The sequence below is a fragment of the Hemiscyllium ocellatum genome, chromosome 48 (genome assembly GCF_020745735.1).
Source record: "Hemiscyllium ocellatum isolate sHemOce1 chromosome 48, sHemOce1.pat.X.cur, whole genome shotgun sequence".
NCBI classification, from domain to species: Eukaryota; Metazoa; Chordata; class Chondrichthyes; order Orectolobiformes; family Hemiscylliidae; genus Hemiscyllium; species Hemiscyllium ocellatum.
This window is the reverse complement of record NC_083448.1, coordinates 6671742-6690508: the sequence shown is the minus strand read 5'-3', so window position 1 is coordinate 6690508 and position 18767 is coordinate 6671742. Positions and strand designations below refer to the sequence as shown.

Below are 18767 nucleotides of genomic sequence, written 5' to 3'. Positions count from 1 at the left end.
AAGCTGTAATTTTCTGTTTGTTCTGTCATGTCTCCCTAGCCGAATGAAGGGAAGAAGTCAGAACTGGCCATCATCTATCTGTTTGACAGAAGTACAAGCAACTATGATGGACAGGTCACTGTTCCGAAGCATCCAGATGCTGTGAACTTCATACGTAAGCCCCCGTGTTGATCTCTTGTGAAAGACGTGAAGCCTCGATGTTGAGCAATGGGTGGCAGGCAACAATCGTGGTCTGGAAGATTGGAACCGGGCTGTGATGATGTGAGATTTGGTCATAGGTTTGCTCAGTGCCCATGCCTTGCTCTCCCCATGGAGCTGATGTTGGGCATGGATCCTACTGAGCTTCCAGCTCCATCATGTTAATACTGGGAGAACCCTGACAGTCTGTGCCTGAAACTATTGACGATGGAATACCCTGGTTCTCTTCCATGTAACTTTCCTACCTCAGCGGGACCACTCAGGGCGAGTTTGGCCACTTCCCTCAACAATTGCCCTCACAGATTGCAGCACAGACTGTCATCTCTGACCCAATTTGCATCTGTTGCTCATCCCTAGTCAACCAGAGAAGGTAGTGGTGAACCGCAGGTTTGATGAGTGATGCAGATTCATAGAGTCATGGAGATCTACAGCACGGAAACAGACCCTTCAGTCCAACTTGTCCGTACCGACCAGGTATCCCAACCCAATCTAGTGCTACCTGCCAGCACCCGGCCCATATCCCTTCAAACCCTTCCTATTCATATACCCATCCAGATGCCTCTTAAATGTTGCAATTGTACCAGCCTCCACCAGCTCATTCCATACACGTATCCAATCTCTGCATGAAAAAGTTGCCGCTTATGTCTCCTTGATATCTTTCCCCTCTTACCCTAAATCTATGCCCCTCTAGTTCTGGATTCCCCCACCCCAGGGAAAAGACCTTGTCTATTTGTCCTATCCATTCCCCCTCATGATTTTGTAAACCTCTATGAGGTCACCCCTCAGCCTCCAATGCTCCAGGGAAAACAGCCTCAGCCTATTCAACCTCTTCCTATAACTCAAATCCTCCAACTCTGGCAACATCCTTGTAAGTCTTTTCTGAACCCTTTCAAGTTCTACAACATCTTTCCGATAGGAAGGAGATCAGAATTGCATGAAATATTCCAAAAGTGGCCTAACTAATGTCCTGCACAGCCGCATCATGACCTCCCAACTCCTGTACTCAGTACTCTGACCAATAAAGGAAAGCATACCAAACGCCTTCTTCACTATCCTATCTACCTGCGACTCCACTTTCAAGGAGCTGTGAACCTGCACTCCGATGTCTCTTTGTTCAGCAACACTCCCAACGACCTCACCATTAAGTGTATAAGTCCTGTTAAGATTTGCTTTCCCAAAATGCAGCACCTCGCACTTATTTAAATTAAACATCATCTGTCACTAATCAGTCTATTGGCTCATCGGATCAAGACCTTGTTTCAATCTGAGGTAACCCTCTTCGCTGTCCTCTTCACCTCCAATTTTAGTGTCATCTGCAAACTTAGTAACTATATCTCTTATGCTCACATCCAAATCATTTATATAAATGATGAAAAGTAGTGACATGTTGGACGACAGTTGTGAACCACCCACATTGGTATGAAACTGGGGTCAAAGTCGGCTCAGAGTGGTGATAGTGGCACATTTACTGGAGTAGCAATTCAAGAAGAGAGCTCCAAACCATCTTTCAGGTATAACTGGCACAGTTCATCTTGTCATCATGGCCAGAATCCCTGAGCTTCATTCCATGTAATACTTCTGATCCTATTTGGGTTAGAGGGTGGGGATTGCGATTTTTAAAAAATACTAGATTTTAGTACGTCACGATAATCATGCTTCTGTAGTCCACACTGCCATCTTGTGTCTTGTTTGCAGTCCAGAACCCAAAGCAAATGCTGCCTTATCACCAACTGCGGAGGTCCTGGGGCCAGAGTTGGCATGTGATCCGTAGCCTCAAGGAGAACTGCATCAGACTGCAGCAAGGTCAGCGGGCAGCCATGTAAGTGTGGGGCAATGGGATTCTGGTTTTTGCCCATCCTTGAAACTTGCTATGATTTGTGCTGTCCCCATCGGAATTAATGAGCGCTTGCCCGTGAGATAAAGGTGGATTTCACTGTATTTCTGCAAGTGCCATGCCAACTCAGTTTTCTCGTTTTCTCTCCTGAATGGAGCGATTGATATTGGGGTCAGTTGTAAGGCCACTGAAATCCTCAAGTATCTACCGATTTCTCCGCTTTCCTGATGGGAGCGAAGATGTGATGTGCATCACACCCTATCCGTGTCTTGTTATGAAACATATAAGTTGGATTTGACTGCTTTTCCCCTCCGTGATCTAAAGGCACTGAAGGAGGCTGTTTGTTAGTTAATTGGTGTTCGTGGTTTTGAAAGCTGAGGATCTACAGAAATAAATTATTTGGGCTTGTGGCTGTCCCTTTCCACAACTCGCTGAGGGATAATTGGATACCTCCTGGCTTTTTGCCTTTTTAGCATAAGGAATTGGCTTATGCTCTCTGATATCAAGCCAGTCACACCACAAGCTCAAGGGGAATTGGCTCTGTTTGGGAAAACGATTCACTTTGATCCAGGACCCCAGAAAGGGTAGTGTAGGCAACGAGGGTGAGGTGAACAGAATAGTCAAGGAGAGTGGGGTGAGGTGTTAAAGGAGGATGGGAAGGCTAAGAGCTAGATAGGGAGAATGAGGATGAGCTAGTTGCTGAAGTGCAACAGGACGTTGAGGATGGGATGGGAGGAATTGTCAACCTGTGAACATTATGTTGCTATTCATGTGACATTATGATTTCACTATCTGCTGGGAGAAACTGATGACTACAGCAGTTCCAAAATGACTTGCTCTGATCATCCAATCTTAGTGTGCAAGTCCAGGAATGAAATGCTGGCAGGCTATTTAGTCACAGAAACCTGAGAGCTGAGCATCCCAATCCTATTATTTGCTGACACCTACAAAAGTATCAGATTAATTAGCTTGCAGTATAGAAGTTAATGCCTTCCTTTTATTTTATAAATTGTGTTTTATACTGACATTCTGCAGTCTTTGGCACATATCCACACTCAGTAAAACCTTGAAATATAAATCCATGGTCTCTGCTATGTTTCCCCTGCTGTTTAATCACTCCTATAAATTGGATTGTTCCTGTCAGATATTAGCCTTTTGCTTTCCTTGACTTCATGAGTTGGCTGTTGCTGTCTGATCTCATTCCAGAAGATGGAGCCATTCTGCCCATTGAGTCCATGCCGACTCTCTGCAGAGGACTCCAGAAATGCCATTGTCACACCGTCTCTTCATCGCCCTCCCCATTTTCCTTAAGTGCCAGTCGATTTCCTTTTGAAGTTCTTCACTGTCTCCTTTCACCAACATCGTGAGCAGCAGGTTCCAACTCATTACCACCGACAGCATAAAAAGTTCTTCTGCACATTCACCCTTCTTCATTGCTTGTCGACAATCTTAACTCTGTGTCCTGTAGTTGTTGTACCATTATCTTTCTTTGTTTACCTCTTCTGAAGAAGACATAAAAATTTTGTCAACCTTTATCAGATTGCCTGGGGAGAATGGATCTTTGAACTGATGTCTTGTTTCTCTCCAGGATGAGTTTACTGCGCTACAACAGCAATCTGTCCAAACATAAGACAACCATGCTGTCCAGGTGCCAGCAGCTGAAAGCAAAGCTGGATTTCTTTCGAGTCAGTATCCAGATTGACCTGGAGAAATACAGTGAACAGATGGAATTTGGAATCAGTGAGTATTCAGGTGTCAGGCATCGAACAGGGCCAATGAGTCGAGAGCTAGGAAACATTATTGAGGTCTTAGTCCGAAGATCCAGGGCTGGTTCCAATCTCTGTCTCACCCTGCAACACTCCCTGGACATGTACACTGCTGGCAATATTGACAAAGTATCAGGGAACAGAAAGTTCTGGCAATTTGTAGCAGGTCACTCAGCCCCTGAGGGGGGACAGGGGTTGAGGGATGGAGGGGATAGAGAGAGAGGGGGGGAGAGAGAGATGCACTTTTGTGTTGGTTCCAGTCAGACCCCTTAAAACCAACCTTTCCTCTCCCTCTCTGTGCATTCTGTTATATCTTCAAAGATTGGGAGAAGATTTGTAGCTCGGGTGCTCGTTGTTGTAGTTCTGTTCGCCGAGCTGGGAATTTGTGTTGCAGACGTTTCGTCCCCTGTCTAGGTGACATCCTCAGTGCTTGGGAGCCTCCTGTGAAGTGCTTCTGTGATGTTTCCTCCGGCATTTATAGTGATTTGTATCTGCCGCTTCTGGTTGTCAGTTCCAGCTGTCCGCTGCAGCGGACAGCTAGAACTGACACCCGGAAGCGGCAGATACAAATCACTATAAATTCTGGAAGAAACATCACAGAAGCACTTCACAGGAGGCTCCCAAGCACTGAGGATGTCACCTCGACAGGGGACGAAACGTCTGCAACACAAATTCCCAGCTCGGCAAACAGAACCACAATATCTTCAAAGAATTAAAGCATGCTTACAGCACAGTACTGAAGGACCATATTTGGCCCATAATATTTGAGCTGGCTCTCTGTAAGAACACCTCACCAAGCTCCAAGCATGTCCCACAGCTCTTTTTCCAATTATCTCATTCCCTTTTGAAAGGCCTGATTGAAGCTGCCTCTACCACAACCTCAGGTAGTGAATTCCAGATAATTTTTCTTCACCTCATCTTGAGTTCTTTTGCCAATCACAGGAAATTGTTCTCTTGCTTAACCCTTCTGCCAATACGAACAGATTCTCCCTGTCGACTTTGTCCAGGCTGCTCATGATTTTGCACACTCCTTTCGCATTGCACCCTCAGCTTTATCTTGAAGGAGAGTGATCCTGATTCAAAAACACATTCACGATATTTTCCTGTTGTGGTCCCTGGATTATTTCAACATCAATCAGTTAATCTTTAATATATTTCAAACGCACTTTATTGACTATTGAAAAAAGCACTAAATATGTACAGATTGGTATTTACACCTCCAGATCATAATAAAGACTTTATCTTAAACCTAGAGGTCCAATGGCTAGCTAAGAAATAGCTGACATGGATTTAGAAGAGGAGAAGTGCTGACTTCAGGAAGCATGAATAAATGGCAGTATTCTTCATGATATAGTTTATTTAGATTTTCAGGAAGTTTTTTGGGCAAAGCTCCAAGACTGAGTTGTCCAATTAAATGGAATGATATTGAAACCTGTCACTGACTGCAGTGGGGACAAAGTTTTGTTTCTATCTATGCTGACCCACTTATCATGCTCTTCCAGCCTCTGAGAAGATGATCACTGCCTGGAAAGAAATGCAACTGAAAGCAGAAGGTTGCAGAAGAGTGAGTATTCTCGCCACCTGACTGTCTGTCTCCCTCTCCATGCTTGGGATCTCGACTCTTCTGATGCTTTGCTGGGATCACCATCTTCGATTGGTGCCTTTCAATTCAGTTTCAAATAAATGGGGTGGAGAAGTGATGTGGTCTGAGTATTAGGAGTGGACAAGGAGCATGTCTGAGGGATATCAAGGTTTACATCATCAAAACATAAGAAATAGGATCAGGTATAGGTCATTCAGCCTTTCAAACCTCCCTGCCAATCAACAAAATATGGCCAATTTACTCCGGGTCTCGATTCCTCTATGAATTTCAAAAATTTATCTACCTCCTTTTTAAGTATTTTCAGTGATCTCGCCTTCACAACTCTATGGGGTACAGAATTTCAGACATGCATTATCCTCGAAGAGAAGAAATTCCTTTGCAACCCAATTTTAAATAAGAGTTACAAAATGAGGGACTTTAGCAATTTCTGAAGAAGGATATTTTTGCTGCAGAGGGAGTGCAGCCAAGGTTTACCAGAGTGGTTCCTGGGATCGCAGGACTGACATATGAAAGTTTGAATCGGTTAGGTTTATATTTTTTTGGAATGAGGACAGATCTCACAGAAACTTATAAAATTCTAACAGGACTGGACAGGATAGATGCAGGAAGGATGTTCCTGGTGGACAAGGAGTTCAGAAAGAGGGATCACAATCTAAGGATTTGGGGGAACCCATTTGGGACTGAGGTAAGAAATTTCTTCACCCAGACAGTGGGAGACCTGTGGAACTCGCTACCCAGAAAGCATTTGAGGCAAATACATTGATAACTTGGGGTTAAAGGAATCACAGGATATTGGAGAAAAGTTTGAACATGTTATTGAGTGGGATGGTCGGCCATGATCATATTGAATGGTGGAGCAGGTTCAAAGGGTCAAATGATCTTGTTGTGTCCTTGTTTTCTATGTTTCCATGTTTCCAAGTTTGAGATTCCCCCACTAATGAAACAATCTTCGCAAATTCTACCCTGTCAAACCCGTCAGAATCTTCAATGTTTCAAGAACTGAAGTTGGGGACCATTTAATGGTGGAAGGTGTCCTTGAAATGTCGGATCTTCAGCTTCAAAAATAGGAAGATTGAGTACAAAGCAAGCAAGTTGTGTTGAAATTTTATCAAGCACAGATTAGACCACAAATGGAGCATTGTATCCAGCTCTGGTCAACACACCTTTTAAACAATGTGAGAGTCCTAAAGAAGATTGACTGAAATAGTTCCTTTTATGGGGGATTTTAGCTACGAGGTTAGTTCGGACAATCTGGGGCTGTTCCCCTTGGTCTGAAGAAGACTGAAGGGAGATTTCACAAGATGCTAACAGCATTATGTAACAATACTGTATTATTGCGTAGACAAAATAAAGCTGGTAGAATATCCTACAGATGGTAGAAGAGTCGGGAACAGATTTAAGACTTGGAGAGAGAGAGATGCAGGGGGGTCAAAGTCGAGATGAAGCATTTCAAAAAGAAATTGGATGGGCATTTGAGCTAAGTGAACTTCCTGGGTTACAGGAAAAAGTAGGCAATGTGGCTGACTGATTGCTCAACAAACAGTGAACAAGGACTTGATGAGCTGAATAGCTTCATTCCATGTTGTCATGATTCTAAGAGGTAACAGCATGGGGCAGAGTTTCGACAAGAGAACTGGACCAGAAATGGACAATGACTTTAGATCTGGAACTCAGGACAGAGTTAAGGAGAAAATTGAGTTTGGAGCAGAGCAAAAACTAAGAATCCCCCCCACCGCCACCACCTGTAACTCAGTGGAATTCCTGTTCAGCTCTTATGCTTCACTGTCTTTTCCAATAGTTTCTCTGCTCTCTTTAGATGGATGATGTGACCACTCTGGATGAGTTATCCATGGCACTTCAAACCGATCTGGTTGACCTGCAGAGGAGTCCGTTAGCACGACAACGAGGAGAGGCTCTAGAAGTTCTGTAAGAAACTCTTTGGTTTCTGCAATCACGTACTGCGTTTGCTTCTCCACGATATATTTATGGCTTAGTTTGTCCACTCAGAGAGGAACCATATTGTGTTTTTATCTGCTGAGTTATCTTTGAATTAAATTAAAACTCACATTTATCTAAAATCATCATTGATATTCCTAACAATATGTGTATTTGTCCTAATGACCTAAATAATGCCAGAGGATCAGGAAGGAATTCCCTTGGGTCAATGAGAATGTGGTTTTTTTCCCATATCCCAATTAGATTGAAGAAAGAATCCCAAAGTACTTCACAGCCAAGAAGTCACATTGAAAGACTGTCACTGTTGCTTTGTCAACGTATGCAATGGCTAATCTGTGCACAGCAAACTCCCCCAAGTAGCAATAAGATGGCTGGCTAGTTCATGTGTTTGTGTTGGTGAAACTTAGAGTGCATAGTCCTGATTAGTGACTGGGACCAATTTATGGGATTATATAGGATACGTGTCATTGAAGTAGACCATTCCGCCCAACCACTGTAAGCTCGTGTGTTTTTTTAAAATCGTACATGGAGTGTGGGTGTCATTTTGGACGCATTTCTCATTCCCTGGTGGGCAATTAAGAGTCATCCACGTTAATATGTATCTGGAGTCACCTGGCATGTTTCCTTACCTGAAGGACATTAGTAAACCAAATAATTTTTTACAACAATGAACGGTGGTTGTATGGTCACCATTAGGCTATACAGCTTTTTATTCCATATTTTTATGGACTTCAAAGAAGCCTGGGAACTATAGACCTGTGAATCTCATATTGGTGGTGGGTAGGTTTTTGAGGTGATTCTGAAAGGTACGATTTATATGCATTTAGAAAGGCAAGGAATGATTCGGAATCGTCAGCGTGGTTTTGTGCATTAGAAATCGTGTCTCACATAATTGATTGAGTTTTCTGAGGAAGTAACCAAAAAGGTTGATGAGGGGAGAGCAGTAGACATTGTTGACTTGGACTTGAGTAAAGCCTTGGACAGGTTGCACATGGTAGACGAATTGGTCAAGTTAGATCATTTGGGATTCAGGGAGAGCTTGTCAACTGATACAAAATTGGCTTTACGGTAGGAGACAGAAGATGGTGGTGGACGGTTGTTTTTCGGACTGGAGGCCTGTGACCAGTGGTGCTCTGCAAGGATCAGTACTGGGTCCACTTTTATTTGTCATTCATATAAATGGCTTGGATGAGAATAAAAGAGGAATACTTAGTAGGTTTGTGGATGACACCAAAATTGGTGGTATAGTAGACCGTGAAGAAGGTTAGCTAAGATTACACAGGGATCTTGATCGATTGGGTTAATGGGCTGAGGTATGGCAGATGCAGTTTAGTTTGGATAAATGTCAAGTTTTGCATTTTGGTAAAACAAAACAAGGGCAGGATTTACACAGTGAATGGTAGGTGGTATTGTAGAACAGAGAAACCCAGGGGTTCAGGTACATATTTCTTCGAAATTTGCATCATTGGTAGACAGGATGGTTAAGAAGGTGTTCAGCAAGTGTTCATTTCCATTGGGACGTCATGATGAGGCTGTACAGAACGTTGATAAGGCGTCTTCTGGGGTTCTGTGTGCAGTTCTGGTTCACCTCTTATAGGAAGGATATTATTAAACTGGAGAGGGTTCAGACAACATTTGCAAATGTGTTGCTGGTCAAAGCACAGCAGGCCAGGCAGCATCTCAGGAATAGAGAATTCGACGTTTCGAGCATAAGCCCTTCATCAGGAACGTCGAATTCTCTATTCCTGAGATGCTGCCTGGCCTGCTGTGCTTTGACCAGCAACACATTTGCAAATGTTGTCTGAACCCTCTCCAGTTTAATAATATCCTTCCTATAAGAGGTGAACCAGAACTGCACACAGAACCCCAGAAGACGCCTTATCAACGTTCTGTACAGCCTCATCATGACGTCCCAATGGAAATGAACACTTGCTGAACACCTTCTTAACCATCCTGTCTACCAATGATGCAAATTTCGAAGAATTATGTACCTGAACCCCTGGGTTTCTCTGTTCTACAATACCACCTACCATTAATTGTGTAAATCGGGCTTATGCTCGAAACGTCGAATTCTCTATTCCTGAGATGCTGCCTCGCCTGCTGTGCTTTGACCAGCAACACATTTGCAGCTGTGATCTCCAGCATCTGCAGACCTCATTTTTTACTTTCAGACAACATTTACCAGGATATTGCCTGGAATGGAGGTTTTGAAATATAAAAAGAAGCTGGGACTTCTTTGACTGGAGTGTACAAGATTGAGGGGTGACCTCATAGAGGTTAATCAAATCATGAAGGGCATAGTTAAAGTGGGGCAGTTCAAATCTTGAGAGCAATTTTTTAAGGTGAGAGGAGAAAGTTTTAAAAAAGGACATGAGCAGCAACGATTTTATACAGACAGTAGTTCGTGCATGGAACGAATTGCCAGAGGAAGTGATGGACACTGGTGCAGTTACAGTGTTTGGATATTTGGATAAGTACATGAACAAAGAAGGTTTGTGGCGGGGGGGAATTTGGACTAAATGCATGCAGGTGGGACTAGTTTATTTTGGGAACATGGTAGGCATGAACTTATTATTCATAGAACAGAGGATCTATTTCCATCCTGTGATTCTTTGACTCTATGATTCGATGATAGGATTTGAACATTAGCATGGGGTTCAGATTACTAATCAGCAACATTACCACTACTTTATTGACTCGCCTATATTCTCAAGTTAAGTCTCCTTCTTTCTTCCTCATCCAAATCTACCAGCATAACTCCCAATACCTTCTTCCTTCTACGCTTGACCAGCTTAGTCTGAAATAAATGGATATATTCACTTCGCTTATTCCCTGAGGTGGTGAATTGCATATGCCCATCACTCTTATGGGTAAGAAATTTACTTCCGAATTCCTGGTTGAATTTCTTCGTTATGATCTTGTATTATGAGTTTATAGTTAGGACCTTCCCTCCATTCTGCCTTCATTCATGCTTTCAAAGACCTCTCTTTAGTCATCCCTGAATCTTTACACATCCAGTAGAAAGGAGACCCAATCTGTCAATCCTTTGTGATGTGTGTACCTTTGCATTTCTGGCTTCACCATTGTAACCCTTCTCTACGTACTCTCACAGATGCCTCAATCTCCTTTGAGTAATCTAGTAACTGGAACGATATGTAGTACCCATTCACTATATACGCAGCACCTTTGAGTTGTCTTGCATTCAATTTCCTATTGGGGCACAATCAGCACTGACTAAATTACTGTGTGCTTTTTCTAATTGGATTTAATGCTTTCCTGCCACCCCAGGGAGGATGCTGCGATGGAATTGTATCGTAAACTCCGGGAGAGACCAAGAGGTAGGCAAAAAGACTTCAAACTCAAAAACAAATGGCAAAAACTTGAAATAGGAATAGAAGTCATTGTCAGCAAACAATGGACACATTAGTTGCAACAGAAGTTGGAGAAAGGTTAACATTCAGAAGGGGAGTCCTGTCCAGGTGATCGATCTACAGCTGAAATATTTCCTTGCTTCAAGAGTGGATTTAAAGTAATGGTGGGCTTTCACTTTCATTCCTGGTTTTATTCCAGGCATTATTTTAGTGGCAGGCAGAGAGGGTGATAGTAATTAGTTGTAACAGGATAGCAATACACCAATGGGTGAGCACAGTAGGTGAACAAGCAGCATATGGAATTTAACACAGAGATGTGTATGGCGTGACATGTGGGTGGATACCAATCTGGATTTAATTACATAGTGTTTAAAGGGAACAGGGACAGAGGGTCCTGGAGGTGCACATGCTTAGATCTTTGAAGGTGGCAGGACTTCCTGACAGACTGCTCAGCAAAGTAGCTTGGGTTCCACAAATCTAGAAATGAGTACAAATGTTGAGAAATAATGTTGAATTTTTGTAAAGTTTTGGCTCTGAGATAACTAGAGTAGGAAGGGTGCTAAGGTCCTTGAGAGAATATAGAAGTGATTTACCAGAATGATTTCAGGGAATGAATTTAAGGATTTCAGTTACACATTAAGTTGGAGAAACTGAGATTGCTCCTTTTGGAGCAAAGAATACTCGAAGCAAAGTTTGATAAAAGTGTACAAGATTATGACAGGTTTAGATCAGGTAAAGAAGGAAAACATTTAGCTGTTATTGGTACAGAGATGGGGGCTGGGCCAGATTTAAGAATGCAAGGGAGGATGCAATGAAGAGTATTTTTGCACAGCAATTGGCAATAACCTGGAACTTACTGCATGTGAATTCAGTGGATATGGAAACGATGTGATGATTTTAAATAGAAATTGAATGTGTTTGTTCCATAGACCAGCGGACCAATGGGGACAGCCAGGAGATGGTACGAATTCTTTTACAAACCCTGCAGAGCTTTGATAAGAAGGTGAAGGACATCTACTCGCATCTCAGGTATGACTGGGAGAGGGGACAGTGAGCTATCAGAATGCTGTACACAAGCTCAGTGCGCTTGGTTTGGTTTTCAAGTCTCACATACATTCACTGCAGGCCAGGAGACCAAACTGTTATGAGGGGCTTGGATAGGATAAATAGACAAAGTCTTTTCCCTGGGGTGGGGGAGTCCAGAACTAGAGGGCATAGGTTTAGGGTGAGAGGGGAAAGATATAAAAGAGACCTAAGAGGCAACGTTTTCACACAGAGGGTGGTACGTGTATGGAATAAGCTGCCAGAGGAAGTGGAGGCTGGTACAATGACAGCATTTAAAAGGCATCAGGATGGGTATGTGAATAGGAAGGGTTTGGAGGGATACGGGCCGGGTGCTGGCAGGTGGGACTAGATTGAGTTGGGATATTGGTCGGCATGGACGGGTTGAACCGAAGAGTCTGTTTCTGTACTGTACATCTCTCTGACTTTATGACTAAGGAAAAACCAAGTAGTTTTTGACACCAAACAGGAGAGAAATATCACTCAAACTTTCTCTGCTGTCTGGTTAATTAGGAATGGAACAACTGTATTATACAAACCTCCGTAAGGAATGCTATTTCCTGAGGATGGGGTGGAGCAATTGGTGATTCTGTTTCTGCGACGCAACATGGTAAGGGTAGTGAGCAGAATCGAGAACATAGCAGCACGGAGTGGTGAAGTGACTTATGTTGTAGCCTGAAACATTGCTGCATCTCTGAGAACTGAGTAATGTTTGCTTTATTTGCTGACATCCTGGCCCAAGAACAATGACAGGGCTGAAGAAAATGTAATCTTCAACACTAATTGGTGACATCAGGGAAACAACATCCTGCTAGGACAGAGTAGAGGCATATTTCCTCTGTATCCAACCCCATTATGTTGCTGTTCTTGAAGTGGTGAATGGAGACAGTGAAGAAGGAGCTTCACTTTGTATGTTAACCCGTGTTGTAGCTGCCCTGAGAATGATGGCCATAGCTTTACTCTGTATTTAACTCATGGAATGCCTTCACTGATCCAATGCTGTCTATTACTGTAACCAGTGTGATCTTTCAGTTCTAATGCTGTGAAGATTAAGCAAGTGAAATGACTGGATGCATATCGCAAGGAATAGCACCACGGTTGGGTAGAAAGTTTTGATATTCTCTCTTTGGACATGAGAATTGCTGGCAACGCTCGTATTCTTTATCTAAATTCTGTTTTTTAAATCTGGGATGATAGTGTTGGGCTGCCTTCTCGAGAAAAATAGTGGACAGCAATCATTTTGGAAAGGAATAATGGTCTTGGAACAGCAAGCTTGATTAGAAGGCAATGTGAGGTATGGTAATTTTACCCTGAGTTTTGTGGTACAGTGTGTTATCCAGATGATGTGTCTTTGGATTGGTTCATTTGTATGGCTACAGTGAGATGGAGATGGTTGTGTCTTGGTCTCTGTATGTTTCCTCTTCTCTTGCAGTAAAACTCTGGCCTGTAAACAGAAAGTAATTGATCTGCTCCCCCGGCTGGATGAGGTACTACAACAGATGGCAGACGATGAGAAGCAGGTGATGAAACTACAGGAGAAGCGTCAGAAAGAACTCTGGCATCTCCTGAAGATTGCATGTGTGAGTATTGTCAACTAATTATTCTGCCTGTACAAGTGCCACCTCTGAGCGTTACTACCACAATTAGGCCTACCCTCAGTTGCATGATCCCGGAGATATATGTCAGGGCAGCAGTGCTGAAGAAATGCTGCATTGTGAAAAGGACAGGGCAGAGGCAGTGAAGGAATGTTGCACTGTCGGAGTTGCTGTGGACGATTATCATCTGTCCTCTCGGGTGGATGCAGAGGATCACATGACACTGCTATAAAAAGTGCAATGAAGTCCTCCTCCTGACAAATATGTCGCATCAAAGGAAAAGACTACACATGTTATATGTTCAGTATCTCATTATTATTTGTGGGATCTTGCTGCCATACATTACAATAGTGACTATACTTCAAAAGTACTTCATTGATTCCCTGGGGTCTTTTAATGCAGTGGTTATGTTGCTGGGCTCTTAACGTAAGCCAGATGTCTGGTGACATAGGTTTAAACCTCATTCTGGCAGCCAGTAAAGTCAAATTGAGTGATCTAAATAAATTTGGAATAAAGTGTTTCGATGTAATTGTAACCATATAATTAAGGAATTGTTATTAAAGCCTATCTGGTTCTCTAACTCTCCTTCCAGGAGGGAATTTGCCATCCTCATCTAGTCTGGTCTTTACGTGGCTCCAGACCTGCAACAAAGCCCTGGATCGTAAATGTTCTCCAAAATGGTCCAGCAAAATGCTTAGCTATAATTATGAAAATGACACATCACAGTGTTCTGGAGGAGTGGAGAATATATATTGTCAATGATGCCCAAGTGCATTGAATGAGTAATGGAAGATAAAGTAGCTGAAAACAAGTTAGGAGGTTCCAACGTTCAGTTGGATATAAGTCCCGTAGTTGATCATTTATCCTCTAACATGGTATCTCTGTGCATCCTCCCAGCTGGATGTCTCTGTGACAGAATTACAGTCAGCATTTCATTGACTGGAGTTCCTCTTGAGAACACCCTATTAACAATGGGGAGTAGGCACTATTTCAGTATATTTTGAAGAAAGTAAAACATTTGAATTGGAATTTTTGTGAAGAAATTACATAAACACTTTGAAGAAAACTTAATGGTAAGGACCTGGGGAGTGTTGCTGAGCAGAGAGACCTTGAAGTACAGGTTCATAGTTCCTTGAAAGCAGAGTCTCAGATAGATAAGATAGTGAAGAAGGTGTTAAGGATGTTTTCCTTTACTGGTCAGAGAATTGAGTATAGGAGTTGGGAGGTCATGTTGTGGCTTTATCGGACATTGCTTCGGCCACTTTTGGAATATTGTGTGCAATTTTGGTCTCCCTGCAACAGGAGGATATTGTGAAACTTGAAAGGGTTCAGGAAAGATTTACAAGGATGTTGCCAAGATTGGAGGGTTTGAGTTATAGGAAGAGGCTGATGAGATTGTTTTCCCTGGAGTGTTGGAGGCTGAGGGATGACTTTATACAGGTTTAGAAGATCGTGAGGGACATGGACAGGGTAAATAGACAAGGCCTTTTCCCAAGGTTGGGGGAGACCAGAACTAGAGGCCACAGGTTTCGGGTGAGAGGGGAAAGATTTAGAAGGGACCTAAGGGGCAACTTTTTTTCACAGGGAGGACGGTGTGTGTACGGATGTGCCAGAGGGAGTGGTGGAGGCTGGTACAATTACAATATTTAGAAGGCACCTGGATGGATATATGAATAGGAAGGGTTGAGAGGGATACGGACCAAGTGCTGGCAAATGGGGCTACATTAATTTAGGATATCTGGTTGGCATGGATGAGTTGGACCAAAAGGTCTGTTTCTGTGCTGTATATCTCTATGACTCTGAAACAAAAATGAAAGAATTGTCAGGTTGTGGAGAAAGAGTAATGAGTATGGACTACTCATAATAACTATTTAGAAGGGCAGTTAGGGTGAATGGCCGTTTGTGTTGTATGATTCTACTAAACTGTTTTTTTTCCCTAAAGGTATTCTGAAATGCTGCTTTGGATTTTGCCAGCCGAAGTATCTGTTATGGTTACATTAATTTTGTGGCCACATCCAGTGCCACCAGCAAAATCTGAGATGAGTTTATGGTTTCTTTCAGAGCAAAGTGCGAGGTCCGGTCAGTGGAAGTCCCGAGAATCTCAGTACCAGCCGTCTGTCTGCCCCAAGTCAGTCTATCTCTCCTCCCTCTCTCAGCATGCTGCCCTCAGAGAAGTCCAGAAATTTGTAAGTTTCAGAATTCCACCCTCTTTGTTTGGGCCAATTGCAGTTCTAATAAATGGGACAGAAATTGGTTTCTCAGGATTTTTGGTCACAGAAGAGGGGAGGCGATGGCCTGGTGGTATTATTACTAGACTGTTAATCCAGAGATCCAGGTAATGTTCTGGAGACCTGGGTTTGAATCCCACCATGGCAGATGGTGGAATTTGAATTCAATAAATAGCTGGAATTCAGGACTACTACAAATCCATTGCCAATTGTCGGAAAAACCCATCTGGCTCACTGACGTCATTAAGGGAGGGAAACTGCCATCATACCTGGTCTGGCCTACATGTGACTCCAGACCCACAACAAAGTGGATGACTTTCAATTGCCCTCTGGGCAATTAGGGATGGGCAATAAATGCTGCCTAGCCAGTGACACCCTCATCCTGTTCAAGAATAAAATAAGTGAGACCCATTTAGTTTACGAGGGAATGAGGAGCTAACTCTTGGAGCAACTTAGATAGAGTGACTGCCTCCAGTCATGAAAATAGCTTGTTTACAAAGCTTAGTGAAGAAGGTGGTAAGCTGGCCCTGATCAGGCTTACACTCTGTTCTCAAGCAAAGGAGTCAGTGTTCAAATGCTCAGTCTCCCAAGAGACACAGGCTCCTAGTTGAGAGATATCTTCCCTTCTCTTTCCGAATGACAGTTCCCCTGCCAGCTTCTCAACCACTGCCCGGAGCATCCCTGCTGGGTCATGCTGCATCAGTTCAGCCTGATCTGTCGTAGTCCGGCACACAAGGAGCAGAGCGCCTTGGGGTCACCATCATGTTCAGAATAAGTATTTTCAGTGAATATCCATCAACCTCACAATTCGCAAACTGAACTGGGTACTTTGAGTGTGAATAATGATTAGATAGTAATGGAAAATGACTGTATGCTGTTCTTTGGAAGATCATTAGGTAAAGCGCAAAAAAACGGCAAATCTATGAATGGGTAGCACTTGGGTCCAAGATTTTTCAAAGCCTTTGCTTGCTTTCTCTTTCAGGGAGGAATCGCTTGTTGTAATTGAAGAAAGTCAAAGCTTTCGCAGTCAGCTTCTGAGTGCAATGAAGGAGACAACTCAGGATCATGAGAATTCTTTGCAGGTGAGATTGAGGCTGATGCATTTCTTCAATTTTATTTCCTTTTATTGTGTAATCTTTGTAAATTCTTCATTTCTTCTGAGGGAGCTTTATTCTGTGTCTGCAATATGCTCCATGTGCCCTGGGAATGTCTGATGGGGACAGAGTAAAGGGAGCCTTACTCTGTTTTTAACCCTGTGCAGTACCTGTCCTGAGAGTGTTTGATGGGGAAAGTGTAGAGAGGGCTTTACTTTTAGTTTAAAAGAGTAGAGTGAGCTTTACTCCATCTCTACCCTGTGTTGCATCTGCTCTGGAAGTTTTTTTGACAACTGCAGAAGCTTTAATAGAGTAGAGAGAGCTCTATTCCATATTGAACCCCATACTGTATCTGCCCCAGGAGTTTTATTGAAAACTGTATTAGTTTTATTTTGTATCTAACCTGTGCTTTTTGGTGTTGATACTGTATGCCTGAACTGAATGTTGCTCTTTTCCTCGCCTCATGATTCACAATTTTAAAGAACAAAATTTACCACAAAATCTATCTTTGTTCTTTGTTACAGTCATTGGATTGGACTTGGCTTTCTAGCTGCTAAGGAATTGCACACTGGATTCACTAGTTCCTCCTCAATGAGCTCTGACTGTAATATTTCGTGAACACGGGCCTTCATCTCTATTAGGTAATGCAGAGGAAAGGCTGAATGTAATTTGCACTAATTTTGGTTTGAAAAGGAAGAATTTCAGACTTCGATCTGTCAAAACTTGGTCATCACTGCCTCCTGCCACTCACTGTTTCATGATCAACATTTCAACTTTCTCTCCTGCCTCCACACAATTGGTTTGAAACTGTTCAGCATCCAGGAACAATGTTACCATTCTTTCCCAGTTAGCTATCTCAGCAAGGATTGAGGAGATGTACATGGGTCAGATCTTGCTGCCCGGTAAAATGTTGAACTGGCCTGTGTGGAGTCCTGCATCTCGAGGGGAGATGGGCTTCAGAGTGTGTTGGGTTAGTCATGGTTCTGGACCTGGACCTCTGCTTCTAGTACAAGAGCAAGATGTGATCCAAATGTATTTCTGACTGCTTTGTTTGAGCTAGTTTCCGCCACCTCAAATCCCAACTTCAGATTATTTGCTGTAGTAAAATCACAGCACCAGCTACTTTTTAAAATAAATTAAAATGCATTGTATTCCATGTATCCTCCATCCTGTCTGTGTATTATTTTGCTGTCATGTCTGAAAATGAAGTTTGAACCAAACCAGCTGATGCTTAGCAGATTTTGTACTCTAAAATCTGTAGCTCAGTCCATACAACCTGATCGATCAGGTAACTTTATCACAGTTTTCATCTTCCTGTTAGCTGTTGTTCTGTCGTGCACGTTTTCTGAGTCAATAGTTGCAGGTTCGTTGCAAAAACCTGAGCTGAAACCCCAGTGCAGTGCTGAGGGAGTATTGCAGTGTCAAAGGTGTTCTAAGAACCAAAGAGATAGGAGCAGGCATAGACCACTCAGCCCCTAAAGCCTGCCCTGTCCTTTTCTAAGATCATGGCCGATCAGACTTAGGATTCTGCCTCTTTTCTGCCCTCTATCCCTAATATTTCAAAAATCTATCTTTTCCTCTCTGAATTCATTGTGGTCAAGCCTCCACAACTCTTCGGGAGAAAGATTTCTGGAATTTATGATGCTCCTGGAGAAGCAGTTCCTTCACAGCTCAGATTTAAATAAGTGTCCCCTTGTTCTACTTGTGAGAAGCTCAGATTCCATTCAGCAGGGGAATCAATATTACCTCTATGTTGAAAATATTCATTGATCTTGTTTCTACCACCTTTTTGAGGCAGAGTGTTCCACTGGAAAAAGATAATGTTGTCAAAGACAATATAGAGGTACAGGCTCCTTGACTAGATGGGTTTGAGGTTCACAAGGAGGAGGTGTTTGCAATTCTGGAAAGTGTGAAAATAGGTAAGTCCCCTGGGCTGGATCGGATTTATCCTAGGATTCTCTGGGAAGCCAGGGAGGAGATTGCAGAGCCTTTAGCTTTGATGTTTATGTCGTCATTGTCTACGGGAATAGTGCCAAAAGAATGGAGGATAGCATATGTTG

General features: G+C 42.8%; 1 protein-coding gene across 1 annotated transcript in view; it reads left to right on the top strand.

The window, feature by feature from the left end:
* The window catches only part of ikbkb (inhibitor of nuclear factor kappa B kinase subunit beta), a 77035-nt gene extending 59168 nt beyond the window's left edge, over positions 1 to 17867 (top strand). The window contains exons 12-22 of the mRNA XM_060856415.1: positions 40 to 154; positions 1894 to 2017; positions 3621 to 3772; positions 5301 to 5362; positions 7218 to 7327; positions 10646 to 10695; positions 11658 to 11757; positions 13223 to 13370; positions 15447 to 15571; positions 16596 to 16695; positions 17232 to 17867. Coding sequence (XP_060712398.1) covers positions 40 to 154; positions 1894 to 2017; positions 3621 to 3772; positions 5301 to 5362; positions 7218 to 7327; positions 10646 to 10695; positions 11658 to 11757; positions 13223 to 13370; positions 15447 to 15571; positions 16596 to 16695; positions 17232 to 17264 — 1119 coding nt within the window. The 3' untranslated portion in view covers positions 17265 to 17867. The remainder of the gene's footprint in view (positions 1 to 39; positions 155 to 1893; positions 2018 to 3620; positions 3773 to 5300; positions 5363 to 7217; positions 7328 to 10645; positions 10696 to 11657; positions 11758 to 13222; positions 13371 to 15446; positions 15572 to 16595; positions 16696 to 17231) is intronic.
* The last annotated feature ends 900 nt before the right edge of the window (positions 17868 to 18767 follow it).